The sequence below is a fragment of the Nestor notabilis genome, unplaced genomic scaffold, assembly GCF_000696875.1.
Source record: "Nestor notabilis isolate BGI_N333 unplaced genomic scaffold, ASM69687v1 scaffold28616, whole genome shotgun sequence".
Lineage (NCBI taxonomy): Eukaryota > Metazoa > Chordata > Aves > Psittaciformes > Psittacidae > Nestor > Nestor notabilis.
In genome coordinates this window covers 798-18,326 of record NW_009931935.1, presented here as the reverse complement: position 1 = coordinate 18,326, position 17,529 = coordinate 798, and the positions used below count along the sequence as shown (strand labels likewise).

The 17,529-nt window shown below is 49.5% G+C and overlaps 1 protein-coding gene across 1 annotated transcript; it reads left to right on the top strand.

The window, feature by feature from the left end:
- The first annotated feature begins 709 nt into the window (after positions 1 to 709).
- Positions 710 to 15,263, top strand: TCEA2 (transcription elongation factor A (SII), 2). The gene is made up of 10 exons (XM_010016134.1): positions 710 to 788; positions 2,033 to 2,095; positions 2,746 to 2,851; positions 4,293 to 4,383; positions 9,693 to 9,826; positions 11,230 to 11,286; positions 12,048 to 12,202; positions 12,494 to 12,640; positions 14,401 to 14,472; positions 14,965 to 15,263. The coding sequence occupies exons 2-10, from the start codon at positions 2,042 to 2,044 to the stop codon at positions 14,971 to 14,973; spliced, it is 825 nt and encodes a 274-aa protein (XP_010014436.1). The 5' UTR covers positions 710 to 788; positions 2,033 to 2,041; the 3' UTR covers positions 14,974 to 15,263.
- The last annotated feature ends 2,266 nt before the right edge of the window (positions 15,264 to 17,529 follow it).

Here is a 17,529-nt window from a genome sequence, read left to right as displayed (position 1 = left end):
CCACCGGCCGTTATGGGGGGCGCGGCTCCATGTTCCCCTGTGGTGCTCTGGGAGCCCTTCCTCCCGCACCCCCTGCCCCACACCTCGGCCCCCAGGGGCTCTCCCCGCTCCTGCTGCCGTGTTCTCCTCCTTGGAGCACCCTCAGCCCTCGAGTTGGGAGCCATTGGGAAGGGGGGGTCCTTGCACATCCTTCCCAGCACTGGCCTTGGAGCCCTGTTGTGCGCTTCTGTACTTGGCTCCTGCATCCCCATCCCGTGCAAGCACCACCTCTGCTCACCCTGGTGTGGTGGTTGGAGCACGGAGGGCTGCACGCTGGGGGGCCCACAGGGGGGGAAACTGTCTGGAGGGGCATTGGGAAGGATTTCCCTGCCTTAATGGGATGTGTCTTGGTGCTTGTACAAGTACCAACTCGTGCCAAGGCAGCAAGCTGGGTTGTGATGGAGGTAGGCTGTGCATCTGTATTTGGGGTGTATCTTGGGGCAGGGGAAGGGCTGTGGGAAGCGGGAGGGGATGGGGACAGGGAATGCGGTGTTTGGGTGATGGGATGCAGGATGTGGTCATCATGTGAGCTCTTGGATGCCAAACAGGCTCTGCCAGCAGTGGATGGGGTGAGCAATGGCGGTTGTGTGGCTGTTGTAACAGCCCAGGAGAGAGGGTGTTTGGGCTAAACCACAGCCTGTGATGTCTGTTCCCGTGGATGGCAGGTTTTCAAAGCCATTGTTGAAATAGGGAAGGAGCAACTTTGCTTCCAAGCTTCATGGGGAAAGGGGCAGCTTCTTAAAAGAGTGGTATGCAACGCTTCCTCTCGGCTGGCATTTACATGCTACTGAACCACAGTGTGTGTGTTGTATACCAGCTAATTTGCTAACTCTTCCTGCAGGATGGTTGCCTGGAGTACCTGTTTGTTGCTCTAGTTTTTGCATGGATCCTCATTTGCTGCCAGTGTGCCAAGTGACTCCATTTCTGATAACGGAGACAGGAACCACCGGGTCATTTTGTATGTTAAGGGCTGGATTTAATGGAGTCCTTTTGGCTGCTGGAGGAACGGGAAGGTGGGAAGCTGCTCATTCTGGGTATGGTAACGTGTGGTTTCTGCTGGGGTGTGTTGCTTTTGTGCACGCTGACAGCTTTGGCTCTGCTTTGGCTTTCCCAGCATCTGTTCTGTAGGGTAGTATTAGCAGCTGGATTGCTTCCTGCCATGAATTGGGAATGTAGGGAGGATGGGATACCAGGGCAGGGACTGTCGGTGCAGGCTGCTTCTCTTTACAATCGTGGGCTCGGAAGGTCTTGTGCTACCAATGGGCTTGGAGTGGTTGGTGTGTTAAATGAGCTCTTAAATGTGAACACTAGAAAGCTTTGTCTGATAGAAGGGGATGGGAGGAAAGAGCCAGGTGAATAGACAGGTACACTCCAGGCTGTGATCCCTGCCACTTCTGAGTGACTATCACTTTTAGGTACCTATAGATTGCTTAGACAGATTTTTTTCTGGATCCAGGTTCTGGAATGCAGAACTGATGCAAGGAAACTCGTATAATGAGTTTCAAGTGACCAGCTCTTCAGCATCACTGCTTGATGGCTTTGCTCCTGGTATCAGCTCTTATCCTGAGCAGAGTGGGGTATTAATATGAAAACTAGGAAACAGCTACACTAAGTTTCATGCTCAAAGAGGAGACTTGGAGCTCTGGCTCTGGACAGCGATCCTGAGCTTTAGGGATCACTGGATCATTTTGCGTGACTGCAGCTCTTGCAACAATGCCAAATTGTTCTTGTGAGCTAGTACTTGCCAGGTAAGGACAATAAGCTAATGCTGCAGTTGTTCCATACACCAGCAAAGATGTGTAGTGCTCCAGTGCTCTTCTGTTTTGCCCATTCCAATGTCTCAGGTGTCTCCAGATTGTAGGATCCCCTGGCTGCCTGGAACAGCAATCCCCAGAGTGTTGGTGGCTTTCCTTTGGATTCAGCTTTCTGAATTTATTCCCATTATCTCCATAACAAGAACTGAGGCACTCACTGAGTTTCTTTTCCTCTCCAGGATGGTGCAATGGATTTGCTGAAAGAACTGAAAAGTATGCCTATGACTTTGGACTTGCTGCAGGTGAGTTGCTCAGGGTCAAAAAAAGCTGAAGTCTGTGTCTGGCTGAGTTCAAAGTGTTGTCTAAATAAACTTAATAGATTTATTCTTGCTTCTTGCCTCACTCGAAGCACCAAAATAGATGTTAAATCCAGAAAATAGTACTGAACTTGAGGTTTGGGGAGGTAGTTAAATAGCTCTGTGCACCATGTGATGCCTGAAACTTGTGTGCAGCTGAGGCAGATGTGGGTAACTGCTCAAATGTCATCTTAAGATAAGAGGAAAGATCAGATTAAAGTAGCAACCACAAAGGGCAGTCATGGGAGAAGTTCTTTAAGTCTTTGTGATGGTAATATATAGGACACTGGGCAGTGTGAACAGAATTACAATACAGAGATTCAGATATGCGTCTTGGATGTTTTCACTCTAAGCTTGGATGTGACTTCTAGACATATAGAGAAGGTATTTATGGGTGAGTGGATGTCTGCTTCTGCTTGGTTTGAGTAAGCTCAGTGTAATCTCTAACAAAGCTGTAAGGAGGTGATCATTCTGCAGGTCCTTGGATATTTCATGTGTTGCTCACTGCTTTGACTTCATTGTGCTTCTTTCTGATTCTGGTTAGTAACAAATAACTGATCTGGTTTTGAGTGATTCATTTGAATGTTCTCTTGCAGTCCACCCGCATTGGGATGTCAGTGAATGCACTGAGGAAGCAGAGCACAGATGAAGAAGTGATATCTCTTGCCAAATCCCTCATCAAATCTTGGAAGAAACTCCTAGGTAAGGAAATTGGCATGTTCCTGTCAGATTTGACTTGGGCAGGAGCTGCCTTCAGCTGGAGGCTCGGTTTCTCAGGATAGCTTATCTATTGAGCTGAAAAGAATATCCTAGCAAACCAGCCTTTACAGTTGCACCCTCTGGCTTTCAGGTTTTGCTTCCAACCATGCATTCCTCTAGCTGTAGCTCCTGTTCAGCTAGCTCATCCTTGGAAGAGCATGGAAAGCTTCAGGATTACATATACCTGTCCATATAATAAGTAGTAGCATTATTTGTAGGGACAATATCTGCATTCTGAACCCTCTGCCCCCACTTCTGTGCTGTGTGGCATTAATACAGGCTGTGCTGTCAGCCTTGTGCAACTGCTTGGATTGAGGAATGCTGGAATGCATTTGGGTGATGAGTTACAGAAGGACTTTAGTTTAACACCTTGTAGACAAATTCACGTGTCCTGCTTCCTGCTGGGGAGGCTTTCATGGGGATGGATGCCATGAGCAAGAGCTTGTCATTCTGTCTGAGGAATCTTCATGCTGATACAGCACAGACTAATGTTAAAATCACAGATGGAGGGATTGCAAATACGGTTTTAGTGGTTTCCTTTGTGATAAGTGAGGCATGTGCAGTGCTGAGGCTGGAGGGACAGCTCTGCCCATGTCCTGCTAGTGAGACCCTGTGTCTCCCACTCTACACTGGTGGCAGAGTACCTCAATGTGAGATTAAAATGCTCCTATTTAAGCAGATCTTTTGGGCAGGTGTGTGTAGAAAGAACAAGAACGATGTGGTGTTTTGAGGCCAAGTGAAATGTGCCTGACTCTAGTGTGCAGCTCATTTGATAGGCTAAATGAATGTTAGAAGCACTTTTCCTGCCCTGGCTGGGGTTGTCACTTCCACATGAGGGTTGATGAGTATTGGTCAGGCAGAGACACTTTACCTTTGAGTCAAATGTGGTCTCCAGCCTAATGAAAGTCCTCTCCAGGGTTGTGCTATTGGCTTTCAGCAGCACTTGGGAAACAGTGGAAGCTGTATTTCCCAGAAGGACCAGCCCATGCTGCCCCATCAGGTGGTGTTGGCTGGAAATGCTGCTTTAAGTGGTGCTTGAGAGAACCTGATCTAATCAGTTCTCTGCAGCCAGGGTGTCTCTGAGGCTTGTGTGATGAGGCATGTCTTGTGAGAAGCCCGTGTCCTTAGGCAGGGAAGGTGATTGCTCTTTAGTTTGGTGAGGAAAGCTTTGGTTTGAATTAGTGTCTACTTAGAGACAAAGAAAAGGTCTGCTGGAAAGCACTGAAAGCCATAAAGGTGTTCTTTCTCCTGATTCTTTTTGGAGAGTAATCACTTGCTTTGGGCCAACACTGTAGTGTTAAGACATCAATTAGTGTGTGCAGGCTTGTGGCATAAAAGCCAATTCTGAACCCTTCAGCATCCATTTCTCTTCTTCTGAATATAGATGCTTCTGAGGACAAAAGTGAGGAGAAAAAGAAAGGCCTGGCCTTGCCAACATCCTCCTCAAAGGAGACTGGTAACTCAAGAGACCAAAGGTAATGCTTCCCTGTAACCAAAGAGGATATTGTTATAGAATTTGAGCTTTCTTAAGGTGTCTTGCTTTAATTTTTGCTTTTAAGTGTCTGAGTTGTGAATTTTGCGTAGTCAAATTTCTGGTCAGGAACACCAGAAGTGGAGACATGCTCAGAGATGATGTGTGGTGTCTTTAATACTGCAATGCAGAAGCATGCATCCACAAAATAGAGTGGCTTTAGTGAGTGTTGTGATTTTATTCCCATCTTATTTAATGTTGTTCCACTCTTGATCATGTGTTGAATTTTTTAGGAGAAAATCATTCCTCTATTTTTGTGTTGCATTTTTATTCAGTTTTGCTTATTTCTAGCTTTGACCTCCTTAGAATGAAGATGATTTTTGGCGTTTGCAGTCTTAAGTGATGGATGGGTTTGATACATCACTACAGTCACCCATTTCTTTGTCCCAAATCCCAGCAGAAGTCCTCTTTCACCTACCTGGCAGGTCTGCTGCATGCTTGCTCCATGCCATGCCTTGAATGTTGCACCCCATTTCCACTGTCTGCACTTGCCAAGTCCTTGAGGGGGAGGCAGTGATGAAAGGGGAGGAGGAAATGAGATTTAAAGCTTTGTTCTGCAGACAAGAGACTTCTCTCAGCCTCACATCCCAGGAGGGTCTGTGCTTCATAGGTTTGACTTGTTGTTTAGCCAATATCCCAAGTTTGCTGTAAGATTTAGAGCACTAAGGCTCTGGTCCTGCTGGTTTACAGGCTCCCCCATGTTTGCAGCCTGTCTTTGGCCCTTTTTTGTCACTCTGCCCTTTGCTTTTTCTTTTCTGCTCAGATCTCTCAAGGCTTGATGTGCTTTGGTGTGAGCCCTGCCCAGAGAAGGCTACTGGTGCTGAGCTACTTTAAGTGACTTGCACCTTCTCAATCCCCTAAGATGTGATTTGCAATGACAGTACGGGGGACACTTCAAGCCATAACTGAATCTCATAGTGAGGGAGTGCAACACAGGAGCTAGGGCTGTTTAGATCTGTGTGTGATGCATCCAGTGGCAGTGTCAGTGATACTGGGTAAAAGGAAATAGGATGGATTCTCCCAGCTGTTTCCTTTTGTCCCAGTGGGAGAAGATGAGGGTTGGAGGCCAAAGAGGAGTCAGGTAGGAACTGAGCCAGTCATGGGTAGGAGCCTTTGTGCATGCCCTTACTGGTAAAAGGAGGCAGATTTCCCTCCAGGATAAGGGCAGAAGCCTGTTTGGAGTTGCTGTTGGCTGTTCCTGATGAGGAAAGGAGAAGGTAAGTACTACTGACTTGGCTGGTACTGCTCAAGCCAGGAAGCAGTTCAAAGAAATAAGGAAGCTTCTGATTCAATCTTTGGAAAATTGACCTTGTGGAATGTGGATCCTGAAGGGAAGGAAGTGTGAGACATTCCCTGGGCACACTGCAGTAGACACTTGATGGGCAAAACAAGCTGGGCTTGTTAGGACATCTGGTTTGAAGGCTGAGGGCTGTCATTTTACTTGGAATGGGATCTGGCTGTAGGTAGAGAGGCAAAACCCTGCTGTGGCTCCTTGCTTTGTCAGGCAGTTACTGCGGGGTATGTGGAGTGGAGCTTTCTGGATTGTCATTAGTGCTCCCCTGTGCCTTGACGTGCTGCAGATACTGTAGAGCTTTTCTCCTTGATGCTTTCTACATGTATTCAGCCTCCATCTTCTGAGTAGCAAACTGTGCCCTTGGCTGGGAAGGATAAACAGAAGCAAATGGATTAGTGTAGCATAGAGCAGCAGAAGTGGCCAGCTCCTGGGGTCAGCCTGAGCCAGGCTCTCTTCAGAGACAGGAATGCTCCAGTGCTGCAAAATAAACTACTCATCTGCCTTGACAAAAAGAGAATTTATTAGCAGTGAAGAGTCTTTGCTCTTGGAAGCACAGGCTGTGATGAAGAGAGGCTGAGTAGCTGCTCAGTGTGTGAGAAGCTGGTTCGGATGAGGCTGCTTTCAAGCCACCAAAGAGATCAGCTTGTGCTCAGATATTTCAGCCACTTAGTCTGATTGATTTTGGCCAGGCCTTGCTCTTCTGTCAGAGAAACCTCAACAGCTCTTGGCCTGAAGCTTGTCTTGCTTTCTGGAGCACAGATGTAGAATTCCCTCTGTAGTGACTAAAGAGCTGCAAGACCTGAGGGCTCGGAGCCAGCCGGTGTGGAGCTGGCACCTGGGAACTCGCATTGCTGCATTACTGTAATGCAAAGCGTATTCTGTTGTGCTGTAGTGTCTTAGACCATTAGTGTGGTACACTTTAATGGGCTGTGTCTAATGTTTCTTCGTCTCTGGCAGCAAGAGCTTTTTCTTATCCAGGGCTCTCTAAACTGCTTTTATGAGGAGGTCTTGGATCTGTGGCCTGAATTCAGCTCTTCTGTGGGACTTCCTTCCAGTGCTGCCCTGAGCTCTGCTGCAGTCCCTGGCTGTTGCTTTGCCACTGTTTGTTCCAACATAGCCTTTTTATGTATAAGCTTTTGTTGCCTGGATGGATTTACAAGCTCTTTCTCCTGTTTAACAGCAGCAGCGTGAACCACAAGGAACACACAAGTCTTTGAGGTGTGTTTGAGCTCTTTCACGACTGTTCTAATTACAAACTAACTTCTAAAGCTTGATAAACTTCCTGTGCAGTCTTTGCAATGGCCGAAAAGTCTGTTGTCATCTCAGGGCATGTAGACGTGTGTGTGTGTGTGTAGGTGAATGTCTTCACTTTTCAGCTAACAGCAGTGGGATAACCATGCATCTTGTCCAGCTTTTTCCCCACCTGTAGGGAGCAGAAATCTTTATTCCAATCTAAATATTGAAGTCCACAGCATTGGCAGATAGAACCTTCCTGAAAAGCAAGTATTACCTATGCAAATACTCATTTAGAGACCTGGCTCTAAGGCCTGAAGGTCAGTGTTGAGTTCACATGAAGCGTGTTGCTCTGGAAGACCTCAGCTTACAGAATGTGACAAAAGTTGTCTTCTAATTCATCTCTCACCTTTACAATTTGAAACCTGCTCTCAATCAAAATGTGTCTTGCTAAAACCTCTTCATGCTTTTGTCTTCAAGTATGGAGGGGTTTTCCTACCATCTTCCTTTGTAACAAGCTTTCCAGTATTTCAGGACCTGTCCTCAGAGTCTTCCCTGCTGCAAACCATTCCAGTTCCTTCAGCCTTTCCCTTTATTGTAGGTATGTTTTCAAGGCTTTTTGCCTTTGTCCTTTGGGAAGTCTCATTTTTCCAACCTGTTTTTATGCAACATGATCAGCTGTGATTTTAAGCAGAGTTATTTGGGTCGTGGATGCTTTGCTATATACACCCCATGTGTGCTGCCTGTGATCTGTGCATAGCAGCTCCTTAGGCACAGAAGTACCTGGTGGTGCTTTGCACATCCCAGATGGGAGAAAGCTCGTGGTCTGATTGAGTATGTGTAAGTTGTTTCTTCTTTGTAACATGTGCAGTGTAAATCCTATTGAATGCTTTGAGCTGTTTGGACACAAAACTATTCCTTAATAGCATCCTGCAGTGCTGACCAGTAAAACAAGCTGGTAAAAAGTGGTTTTATTCAGCTACTGGCCAGAGAGCCACACTAAGCTTGCAATGTAATCTCCCTCAGAGAGTATCTATTTCATCTGAGCAAGAAATGAATCTTCTGCTATGGTTTGACCTGGACAACTTGCTGAAGGTGCGTTGGTGGGTACTGCTTAAAAGGGCCTGGTGAGGTTTTGAGCTGTGGAAATCCAGTAGCTCTAATGATGATCTACAGGCTTTAAGGCACTGCAGAGCCAAACTGGGTCTGAACTCAGCAGCAGGTTCTCCCAGGATAAATCCCTGCAGTTGTCTGGCTCAGCTTGTGCAGCCACGGGTTCAGAAGGCTTCCAGCTTAGCACAGTTTTATTGGGGCTGACTAATCCCTTCCAGGACAGTGAAGTGGAAGTGCCTGCTCATAACATTTCTTTTTCCTGGCAAAGAACTGGCAGTAGTGACCCAGCTGAAGAACAATTGTCAAACCACTTGGATCTTCAAGGACATGTTGCCAGAATGGCAAGGGTGAAATATCAGGGCTTCTCTTTCTTTTAGTGCATTAATGTTACCAGGCATTGGCCATAAATACAGTGCATTTTATGACCCAAACACCAAAGCTGGAGCAATCTCTGCTGAAAAAATTGCTGTTCTGCTGCTTAGATTTCAGGTGGAGGGAGCTTGCTCTATACAATCATCTGGGAATCATAATAGCCCAGATCAGTATTTGCAGGGCTAACTAACTCTACATGCAGATGTTAAGCTTTATGGGCAAGATGTCTCAACACTGTGGGTGTAGCATCAGCTGAACAGCTCAGTGAAGCTCCTCTCCAGCAGGCACAGTGTGTGCAAGCCCAGCCTGTGCAGTGATTCCTCACACTGTGATGGTGCAGGAGGATTCTGTGCCTCCAGGCTCCCCTGCTAGATGATCTGAGTCAGCCACAGCAGGCTGGTGTTTGCATTCCCTTGCTGTGTCTGTGATCGCTCGCAAGTGGAAATGGAGTTATTTTAGTGAGGGAAGCAGTATTTCAGTCCTGGGCAAGCTGTGTGTGGTTGTGCAGGGGTGCTTTTCTGAGGGGAGTAATCACAGTCTTGTCCAAGTTACAGGAAAAAGGAAGATCCTCGTATGCATTATGCTTTGTTTTGATATGGGAGCTGAAGGAGCCCTTTTCTTTCTCTTCCTTGGCATGGCAGCTCCTCCTCCTGTAGGTTTCCCTGCTTTCTGCCCCAGAAAGCAGCATGCTGCACTCATCAGCTACAGAGAGCTGGAGCGCTGCTTTCAGTTCACTTCTCTTTCCTGCTGCTGGCATCTTGGCAGTAAAAGATGTGAGATTAACCTTAGTGGTGGCTTCTGCTCCCTTTCTGCTGAGAGCAGTTATGGACTTGGTGTCCTGTGAGGTAAGAAGAGGATCAATGTGCCATGACTCTGCCCTGTCCTACCAGACCCAGATGGTCTCAGCAAGTCCGGATTTGAGTTACTGGTGGTGTCCAATGGCTTTGTAGTAGTATTTTCACTTCGTGCCCAGTGATGCAGCAGTTGTGTGGGTGAATAACAAGTTGGTTGGCATGGATTAATCCCTCCATTTGCAGCCAGCAGAGCCACAGGAGGGCTCGTGGCTGGGTTGATGGTGTTGGTTGCTGTATTGTGCTGATTCGGGCACGTGTCTGTGCTGGTTTCCTCTGACTGGTTTTGTGTTGTGATTAACAGGATGCTTGGCCACATCCCTGCTGCTCCCTGCTCTGCTCTCAGGGCCCCGAACTGAGACATTCTGACAGGTGAAGTTTCTCTTTTAGCTCCAACAAAAGGCAGGAGCCTCCGAAGACTCCGACCACCCCCAAAATCACCACCTTCCCCCCGGCGCCCGTCACCTGCGACGCTGTCCGCAACAAATGCAGAGAGATGCTGACAGCAGCTCTGCAGGCTGATGGTGAGTGCTGGGGGGAGGAACTGCTGCATTGCCCGAGGTGCTTTGCAGCTCCTGGTGCATTCTGCATATAGGTCAGCACCTATAGATATGCTCTCCTGAAGCAGCCTTGTCAAGGGGTTATTACCAGCAACTCCGCTGGTTGCCCCTGTGACAAATCAGCTGCCACTGCAGCATTTTTAGGCACTTCTACTTGGACTTGGCTTGAGCCAGAGGCACAGCAGTGTGTCAGGTGATGGCTGTTCAGAGCACGGGGTTATGCTCTGCAGCCTGAGGTGGTCCTGGCCAGTTTAATCTTCAGGTGTGCAGGTGTTTGCTTCCCTTTCTAGGTCTCAGGCTTGTCTGTAAAGAGAAGCTGCCATCTCTGCTTACCCTTGGGCACAAAGTGGAGCTGTAACTCAAGAGATGGAAACTGTTGGTAATGGTGCTTATGCCAATCACTGTCTGCTCTTAGACTCCCTCCCCTGCCTTTGCAGACTGGAGCCTCTTAAATACTCTGGTGCTGTGTGGATCAGGGTGGAACAGGTCTCTCTTGCACTCAGACTGTGCCCTCTAAAATGAAAGGCAACTGCAGGTGCTCAGCATCTCTGACAGGCAGATTTGAAACACCTCAAGCTGAACACATGGTTGTCTCCAAATTGCAGATCCCTTTGGAAAATTGGGGTCTAAGCACTGTAGAGTTTTATTCATTTGGAGCCAAGGAACGTAGACAGCAGATGGAGAAGTTCAAGTCTTTACTTCCAGCCTTCCTGTGCATGTGTTTATATATGCTGCATTAAATACTTCGTATACCTCAGAAAAACCCTTTCCATATGGAGTCTGGGAATGAGTCCACTTGAGTTTTTCACTAAGCTCAGTCTTGTTCTGCCCTATGGCCCTTGCTTTATGGCAGTGGTTACCATAGCTGGTGTCCAAATGCAGTTACTGCACTCCATAAAGTGCTGTTTAGTTGATGAGTGAAAGAAGAGGGGATGGCAGAGTCCTGAGGTGAGAACTGAAGGCTTGATTGCAATGCTGCATGCTTTTGTGCCCTGCCAGGTTGTTGGTCTGAGCAGAGCTGCTTCTCATTGACACCAGTATCCAATGAGGCTCATTCCTGCCTGTGTATGTTTGATTTCAGCTGCACCAAGAATATACTGGAAAACTATGTTCTGGGGCCAAGGTTCTTGTTAGGTTTGTCTGGTGCAGCTCATTAGAGGCAGAGGGCACAGGCTGCCTGGGCTGCTCTATTTTCATCACTGCCCTTCGCAGAAGGGTTGGAGGGTGGGCAGAGCAAAGGCCATTTGATGCAAAGAGCATCTAAATCCAAATAGAAAGCTCTCTAGATGTCTCTCTCAGAAATCCTGAGCCTGGGGACCCCTTGCCTGCTTGGAAGTCATTGACCTCATGTTTCCCTTGTCTTCCAGATGACTATATTGCCATTGGTGCTGACTGTGAGCACATAGCAGCTCAGATTGAAGAATATATCCTTACTGTACAGGGCTTCCTCAAGGACCTGCATGCCTCCAGGCCATGAAGTGAATGTGCTTGGAGGAGAAATGGGGCACTTTGTCTCTGCATAAATGTTCTGCTGCAGCTCTGCTTGTCAGGGTTCTGGTTCCAGCTCTGCTTGGCTGAGTCCTGCCCCACTGAGGGAGCCACCTGTGTGGTGCTGGGAGCTCAGGGCAGACTCCTTGCTGGTGTGGTGGACACAGATATTCCCCTCCTGTTGACACAGGTGTAATCCCTAACTAGGCCTTCCCATCAACATCCAACTTCCTGCTCACCTCTGCTTTCAAATGCATGCAGCTTCCCTGTGCCTCATGTTGAGGAGGATGTGCTGGTGGAGACAAAGCAAGGGGAAGGATGGAGCAGTGAGGGTCAGGTTCATGTTGGTTTGACATAAGGCAGGAGTTTGCTTGGTTTGGGGGCTGTGGGCCCTCTTAGTGGAGGGGTTTGTGGCTACAATGCTGAGAGGAAGAGCAGGTTGAAGAACCTGAGTGTAACTGGAAACAAAGATTACTTCCAACGCAGTGAAAAAGGCAGAACTGAAAGCCCTGGATCTGAGATTGTCTTACCCTGCTCTCAAATCCAGCATTAACCTCCCAGAGCAGACACTGCTGTTGAGTCCCAGCACCCTCATCTGTGCCCTGACAGCAGGTAACACTCTCTTGCTATTCATGAGTGGTGCAGAAAGTGCTTGGAGGCCTCTGGGTTGATGGCAGAGTCCTTAACTGCCCCGTACGCATATACCAGGATGTCAAGAACACTGACATGAAGTACAAGAACCGAGTGAGGAGCCGCATCTCCAATCTGAAGGACTCCAAAAACCCTGAGCTGAAGAAGAACGTGCTGTGTGGGGCCATCACCCCTGAGCAGATCGCAGTGATGACGTCAGAGGTGAGGGAGCCTGAGGGGCAGGTTTGCTGCTCATGGGGCATGTCCTGTGGTGTAGCTTGAAGCAGAGTGCACAGGGAGTGAGTAGCAGTGGGGTTTGCAATGTGGGGAGCAGTCTCTTGGGCCCTCAGATCATCACAGGGGCCTAGGTGTGAACCAGACTCCAGGCATGAAAGGCTTTCTGTCCTAACACCCATCTGTTGGACCCCCCTGTCCTGGTGGCTCTTTCCACTGTGGTGGGTGTGGAGGTGAAACTGGACAGATGGGATTTTTATTGCTGTTTTCTTTTGAAAGGAAATGGCCAGTAATGAGCTGAAAGAGATCAGGAAAGCCATGACCAAAGAAGCGATCCGGGAGCATCAGATGGCCAAGACAGGAGGGACACAGACCGACCTCTTCACCTGTGGGAAGTGCAAGAAGAAGAACTGCACCTACACCCAGGTTGGCCTTTCTGCCCCTGCAGCCTCCACACTGACCTCTGCACAGGACATGATCCATCATGATAATGAGCTTTTACTAGTCCATGACAGCACAAACCTGCCAGTGTTGGAGAGAACCTCTTTGTATGCTTAAAGCTCTCCAAAATGTACTGCTTTTGCACAGTGATTTTTGCATGTGTTTCCTTGGGTAGCTTCTTTTTGCTCTCTCCACAAGAGCAGCACCAAGGAAGCTTTCAGAAGCTGTGCAGCTCCTTAAAAGCAGGTGCTGGGAATGTGTTGATTCAGACAAAGGAGGGGGTAGTGCAGAGGAGGGGCTGCAGAAACCCAGGCATGTTGATGGTGTTAAAAGAGCAAATGAAGAATGCAGGTAAGACAAATCCCAACTTGGTTAAAAATCAAACAAGGAGCAAACAAAGCAGTGATGTGAGCAGGTAGAGGGATTTTCCTTCTCAGTGGACAGCTGCTGGAAGGCTTGTGCATTACCAGTGCTTTTTATTCCTATGTTCTGGCCAGGCAGCTGGAGATAAATGTGCCTTTGGTGTGAGTCAGTGCTTTAGAATGTGCAGATACCCAAAAATGCACCAGCTACCGAGGGGGTGTGCACAAACTGTGTGTGCTTGGACCTGATGTGCAGGAGCAGATGAGAGCCAGGCAGCTGACCAGGAATTTCCCTTGGCTCAGGAGCAGTCTTGCATCCCACAGCCTTGCTCTGCACTGAGTAAGTCAGTTGGAAGCACTGCCTGGGCTGTCTCACCTCAGCAGCACATGGGACTTGGTCTCCTCCTGTACTGGACTGGAGTCCAACTGTCTGGAATTGGGCAGGGGACAACAGTGTCTTTTAAATAGAAATACCAGGTTTTCTGTGTTTTTATTAGTGAAATCACTATCTGGTGACTGAGCTGTTAAGTTCCAAGTAGATGAAGTGGCATTTATGAAAGCACTGGAAGCCAGGCAGGACCGTTGGGTGAGAATTCCAGAATTTAGCCCTCCAGCGTGCTTGCAAAACTTGCTTAATGTGCATCATGCAAATAGTGACTCTTGCAGATTGGCTAATTACACATGTAGATCATAATTACCCCTCAGCACAGTTCTGCTGCCTGACTTGCACAGGGAGTGCCAGCATTTCAGTGTGGATCTGCCTTGTGGTATTCAAATGCCATGAAAAGCTGAGTTCTAGCAAAGTATGTGCTTCTGGCAAGGGCTGGGCAGAGGCAGCAGCCACAGCTGGGTTCAATATCAGAGTTCCTCCAACACAAACCAGCTTGGAAATGTGCAGGACCTGGTAACCCAGAGCATGTTCCTGCGAGGCCAGGACATGGGACTGGTCTGTAGGTGGGGAATGGCTCAAGTGCTGCTGGTTTATGTGGTGGTGTTGGGCATGTGCTTGATGGGCTGAGGGGTTGGTGGTCTCGCTGCATCCCTTCCCAGGGCAGCACAGGGGGGGATTTGCAGTGGGATTGTCCATCTTCAGAGCCACATAGAGGGAATGGGCAGCAGAGGGGGTGAGGAGGGGGATCTGCTGCCGCACAACACATCACTCTGGGTAGTGTGAGGCTGGAAAGGGGCCATGAGGGCGTGCATGGAGGTGTAAAACACAACCAGGCTTATCTTATGGGGAGGCTCCTTTTGCTGTCCCAAACCTCAGGGTCTCCTTGATCTGACGGTGTGACCCCAGGATGAATCCCTGGTGGGCAGAGGGACAGTGTCACCCGTGGGGTGATGGTGACTGCTCAGCTCTCCCTTCCCTTGTGTGCTCCCCAGGTGCAGACCCGCAGCTCCGATGAGCCCATGACCACCTTCGTCGTGTGCAACGAGTGTGGGAATCGCTGGAAGGTACCCCCCAAAGCTATTGCTGGCACTGAGGGGTGTTGGGTGGCTGCCCCACAGGGCTGCAGGTGCTTTGCTGCCCTCAGAGGTGCTTGCCAAGCACTCACTGCCTCTAGCAAGTGATCTTTCCTCCCAGCACAGAGGCTCCTGGGTTCACCTCATCCGTGCAGACCAGCTGGGTCAAGCCTCACTTGCATTCCCTGTCTCCATCCTCGCATCCCTTCTTCCATGAGCAGCCTCACAGTGCTTCCCATGTTCCCTTTACCCCTGAGAGATGGTGGTGCTGACACTGAGGATTCAAGGGCCAAAGAGCAAGGGCTGGGAGATTCAGGCAGGAGCTCTTGGTTGGTCCCTACTCCAGGCCTGCCTCTGCAGGATCCCAGCCTCAGTAACAAGACATCACCTCCATCCCTGTCTTGTCTGCAGCATGTGCATGCCCCAAAGCTCCCCTGGGCAGTGAGCTTTTCTAATGAGGGTTTAAACTCCCTTCTCTTGCAGTTCTGCTGATACGTGCCATGGCCTGAGAGCAGCAGCCTAAAGCAGCTCAGAGTGCGACCTCCATACACCAGCTCCAGTTGTGTTCTGTGTCCCAAGTGAGTTTGCATTGTCACACACTGAGAGAGCAGCAGGGGGGAGGCTTCTTCTCACATGGGCCTCGGAGGAGAGCCACAGCCACGGGCTGGTGGGGGGAGCTCACTGCACACACGTAGTTACTTTCTCATCTAAGCGAGTCTCATCACTTCTTTTCCTTCAAAACTAATATTAAACATTTTTGTCAGTTTCTGACTTTTATTTGAGCTGCGGATGTGCAGCACTTTGATTTTTGTGGTGTGCAACTGAGCAGGAGCTTCCCAGAGGCTCAGTGTCCAGATGGATGAGGGCTGAAACAGTGCCTGGCCTGCAGCATTCAGTTGACTTTGCAGTGGTGTGTACCTTGTCACAGAATCACACTGGTTTGGGTTGAAGGGACCTCAAAGCTCACCCAGCTCCAACCCCCTGCCACGGGCAGGGACACCTTCCACTAGAGCAGGTTGCTCCAAGCCCCTGTGTCCAACCTGGCCTTGAACACTGCCAGGGATGGGGCAGCCACAGCTTCTCTGGGCACCCTGTGCCAGCGCCTCAGCACCCTCCCAGGGAAGAGGTTCTGACTCAGAGCTCATCTCAATCTCCCCTCGGGCAGGCCTTGAAATACCAACAGCAAAGGCTGCTGCAAAGAGAATGTGCTGCCCAGGTTGCAAGAGACTGAAAGCAGGGTGACAGCAGCCACATAAAGGGTAGGATGGAGAGGAGGGAGTGCTAGGCCTGGGCTAGGATTTCCTGGCACTCCATCCCTCTGTGGAAGGAGATCCTTGTAGCCAGGCTCTGGGAGCAGGGAGGGTCAGGGCAGTTGCAGGGATCCTGGGCACAGTTCATCTTGCTGCAGGGAGAAGCCATCAGTAAAGGAGGTGGAGGGAATCCACACAGTGGGAGTATTAAGGGAAGTCCCAGGCACTCTCCTGCTTGTGCCAGCTCTGCTCCTGGCTTGGCAGCTGAAAGGCAGCCTCAGTTTTCAGAGGGATTTGCTGGAGAGGCTCAGGAGGAGAGGAAATGCTGCAAATAGAAGAAACTTCCCAGAGGCTTGGACCTGGAGGAGGTACGGATTACAGCTGCCAGTGGGAGCTGTTAGCGCTTGGCTCTAGAAGCAGATGAGGTCTGATGTGAGCTCAGAGCTAATGCTTGAAAGGGGTAAAATGAGGGAGCTGGTAGCAGAGCAAGCCTCAGGTGCCACCTCTGCAGGTAGGACCCTGGGAAGGAGACCTGCAGGATCAGGCTTGTTTTGGGATGTCCTGAGCCCAGCCTGAGACTTACAGATCCCTCTTTTCCTAGCCTTTAGCTGGGCTCATGCAGCTCGTGTGCTGCCAAGCAGTGCAGGAGCATTTGCAGCCACATCCTGGGGCGTTGCTCCCCTGTTCCAGAGTGAAACCCAAGTATTTCCACTGGCTTTCCAGCAGAGACCTTGGGATGGTTGGAGAGGAGCAAGCAGCCACATGAAAGCGGTGGGAGACGTGCTCCGAGCCCCTTTGAGGGCTGTGCTCTTCCAGAGGCAGGGATCCCAACCGGCTCCTTCGCTCAGGGCTTTCACATCATGGGGTGCAGCCAAGTCTCCCAAGAAGGGAAAGATTCAAAGATGCTGACAACTTGTTTAAGCCTCATGAGCCTTGTGGTGAATTGGGATTATTCAACCCAGGCTCGGGAGGGAGCAGAGTCCTCACAGGAATGCTTAAAAGCTTCAGGATCCAAAGGCTGGGCTGGCCGAGGCTCTGGCTTGTGCCCTGGAACAGGAACCAGTGTGGTTCTGGCTGCTCTTGCCATTGTGAGGAGGGGAGTTGAGCTTGGGTGCAGTTTGCTGACGAGCCTGAAGTAAGGAGGGAGAAGCCTGAGGAAGTGAGGGAAAAATCCTGTTTTGGGGCATTTTACAGTGCCATTTTCTGGGCTAACACTGAGGAGAGCCAGGGAGGGGATGGCTGCTGGAGAAAGAGGTGGCTGGGGAGTAAAGGTTAAGTATAGAGTAAGTAAATTAAGTAAGACTACATAAAAGGATCAGGTATTTAAAAGTGCCAGGAGTGGGAGCAGGAGCCAAGTTCAGTTTGGCTTTCCCTGGGTGCCACCTCTGTGGTGTGGCTTTCACCCACTGCTGTCCTTCTGAATGGCTCTGGGGCTGCTCAACCTCCTATCCTCGAGCTGGAGCCACAGCTTGGGAATGAGATACTTCCCTTGCAGAGCAAACCCAGCACCCAAACCTCCCCCGGCTGGGGGTGCTGCAGACCCAGGCAAAACCTGCCAGGAACAGCCAAGCAATAACAATACTGACATTCCTGAACAAAGGAACTCTCTCTGGTCTCCCTCAAAACTACACTTTCTTGAGCTGTGTTTCCAGCTTGGCAAACACGCTGCGTTTCCTGCCATGAGTTTCCATGCAGCCGTGCCACAGGGGAGGAAGGAAACAAACCAACCCCAAAAAGCTGAGATGTTTTGTTTGCTTAAATAGTATCTTCAATAAGAGCCATTGCTCCTCTGGAGTGG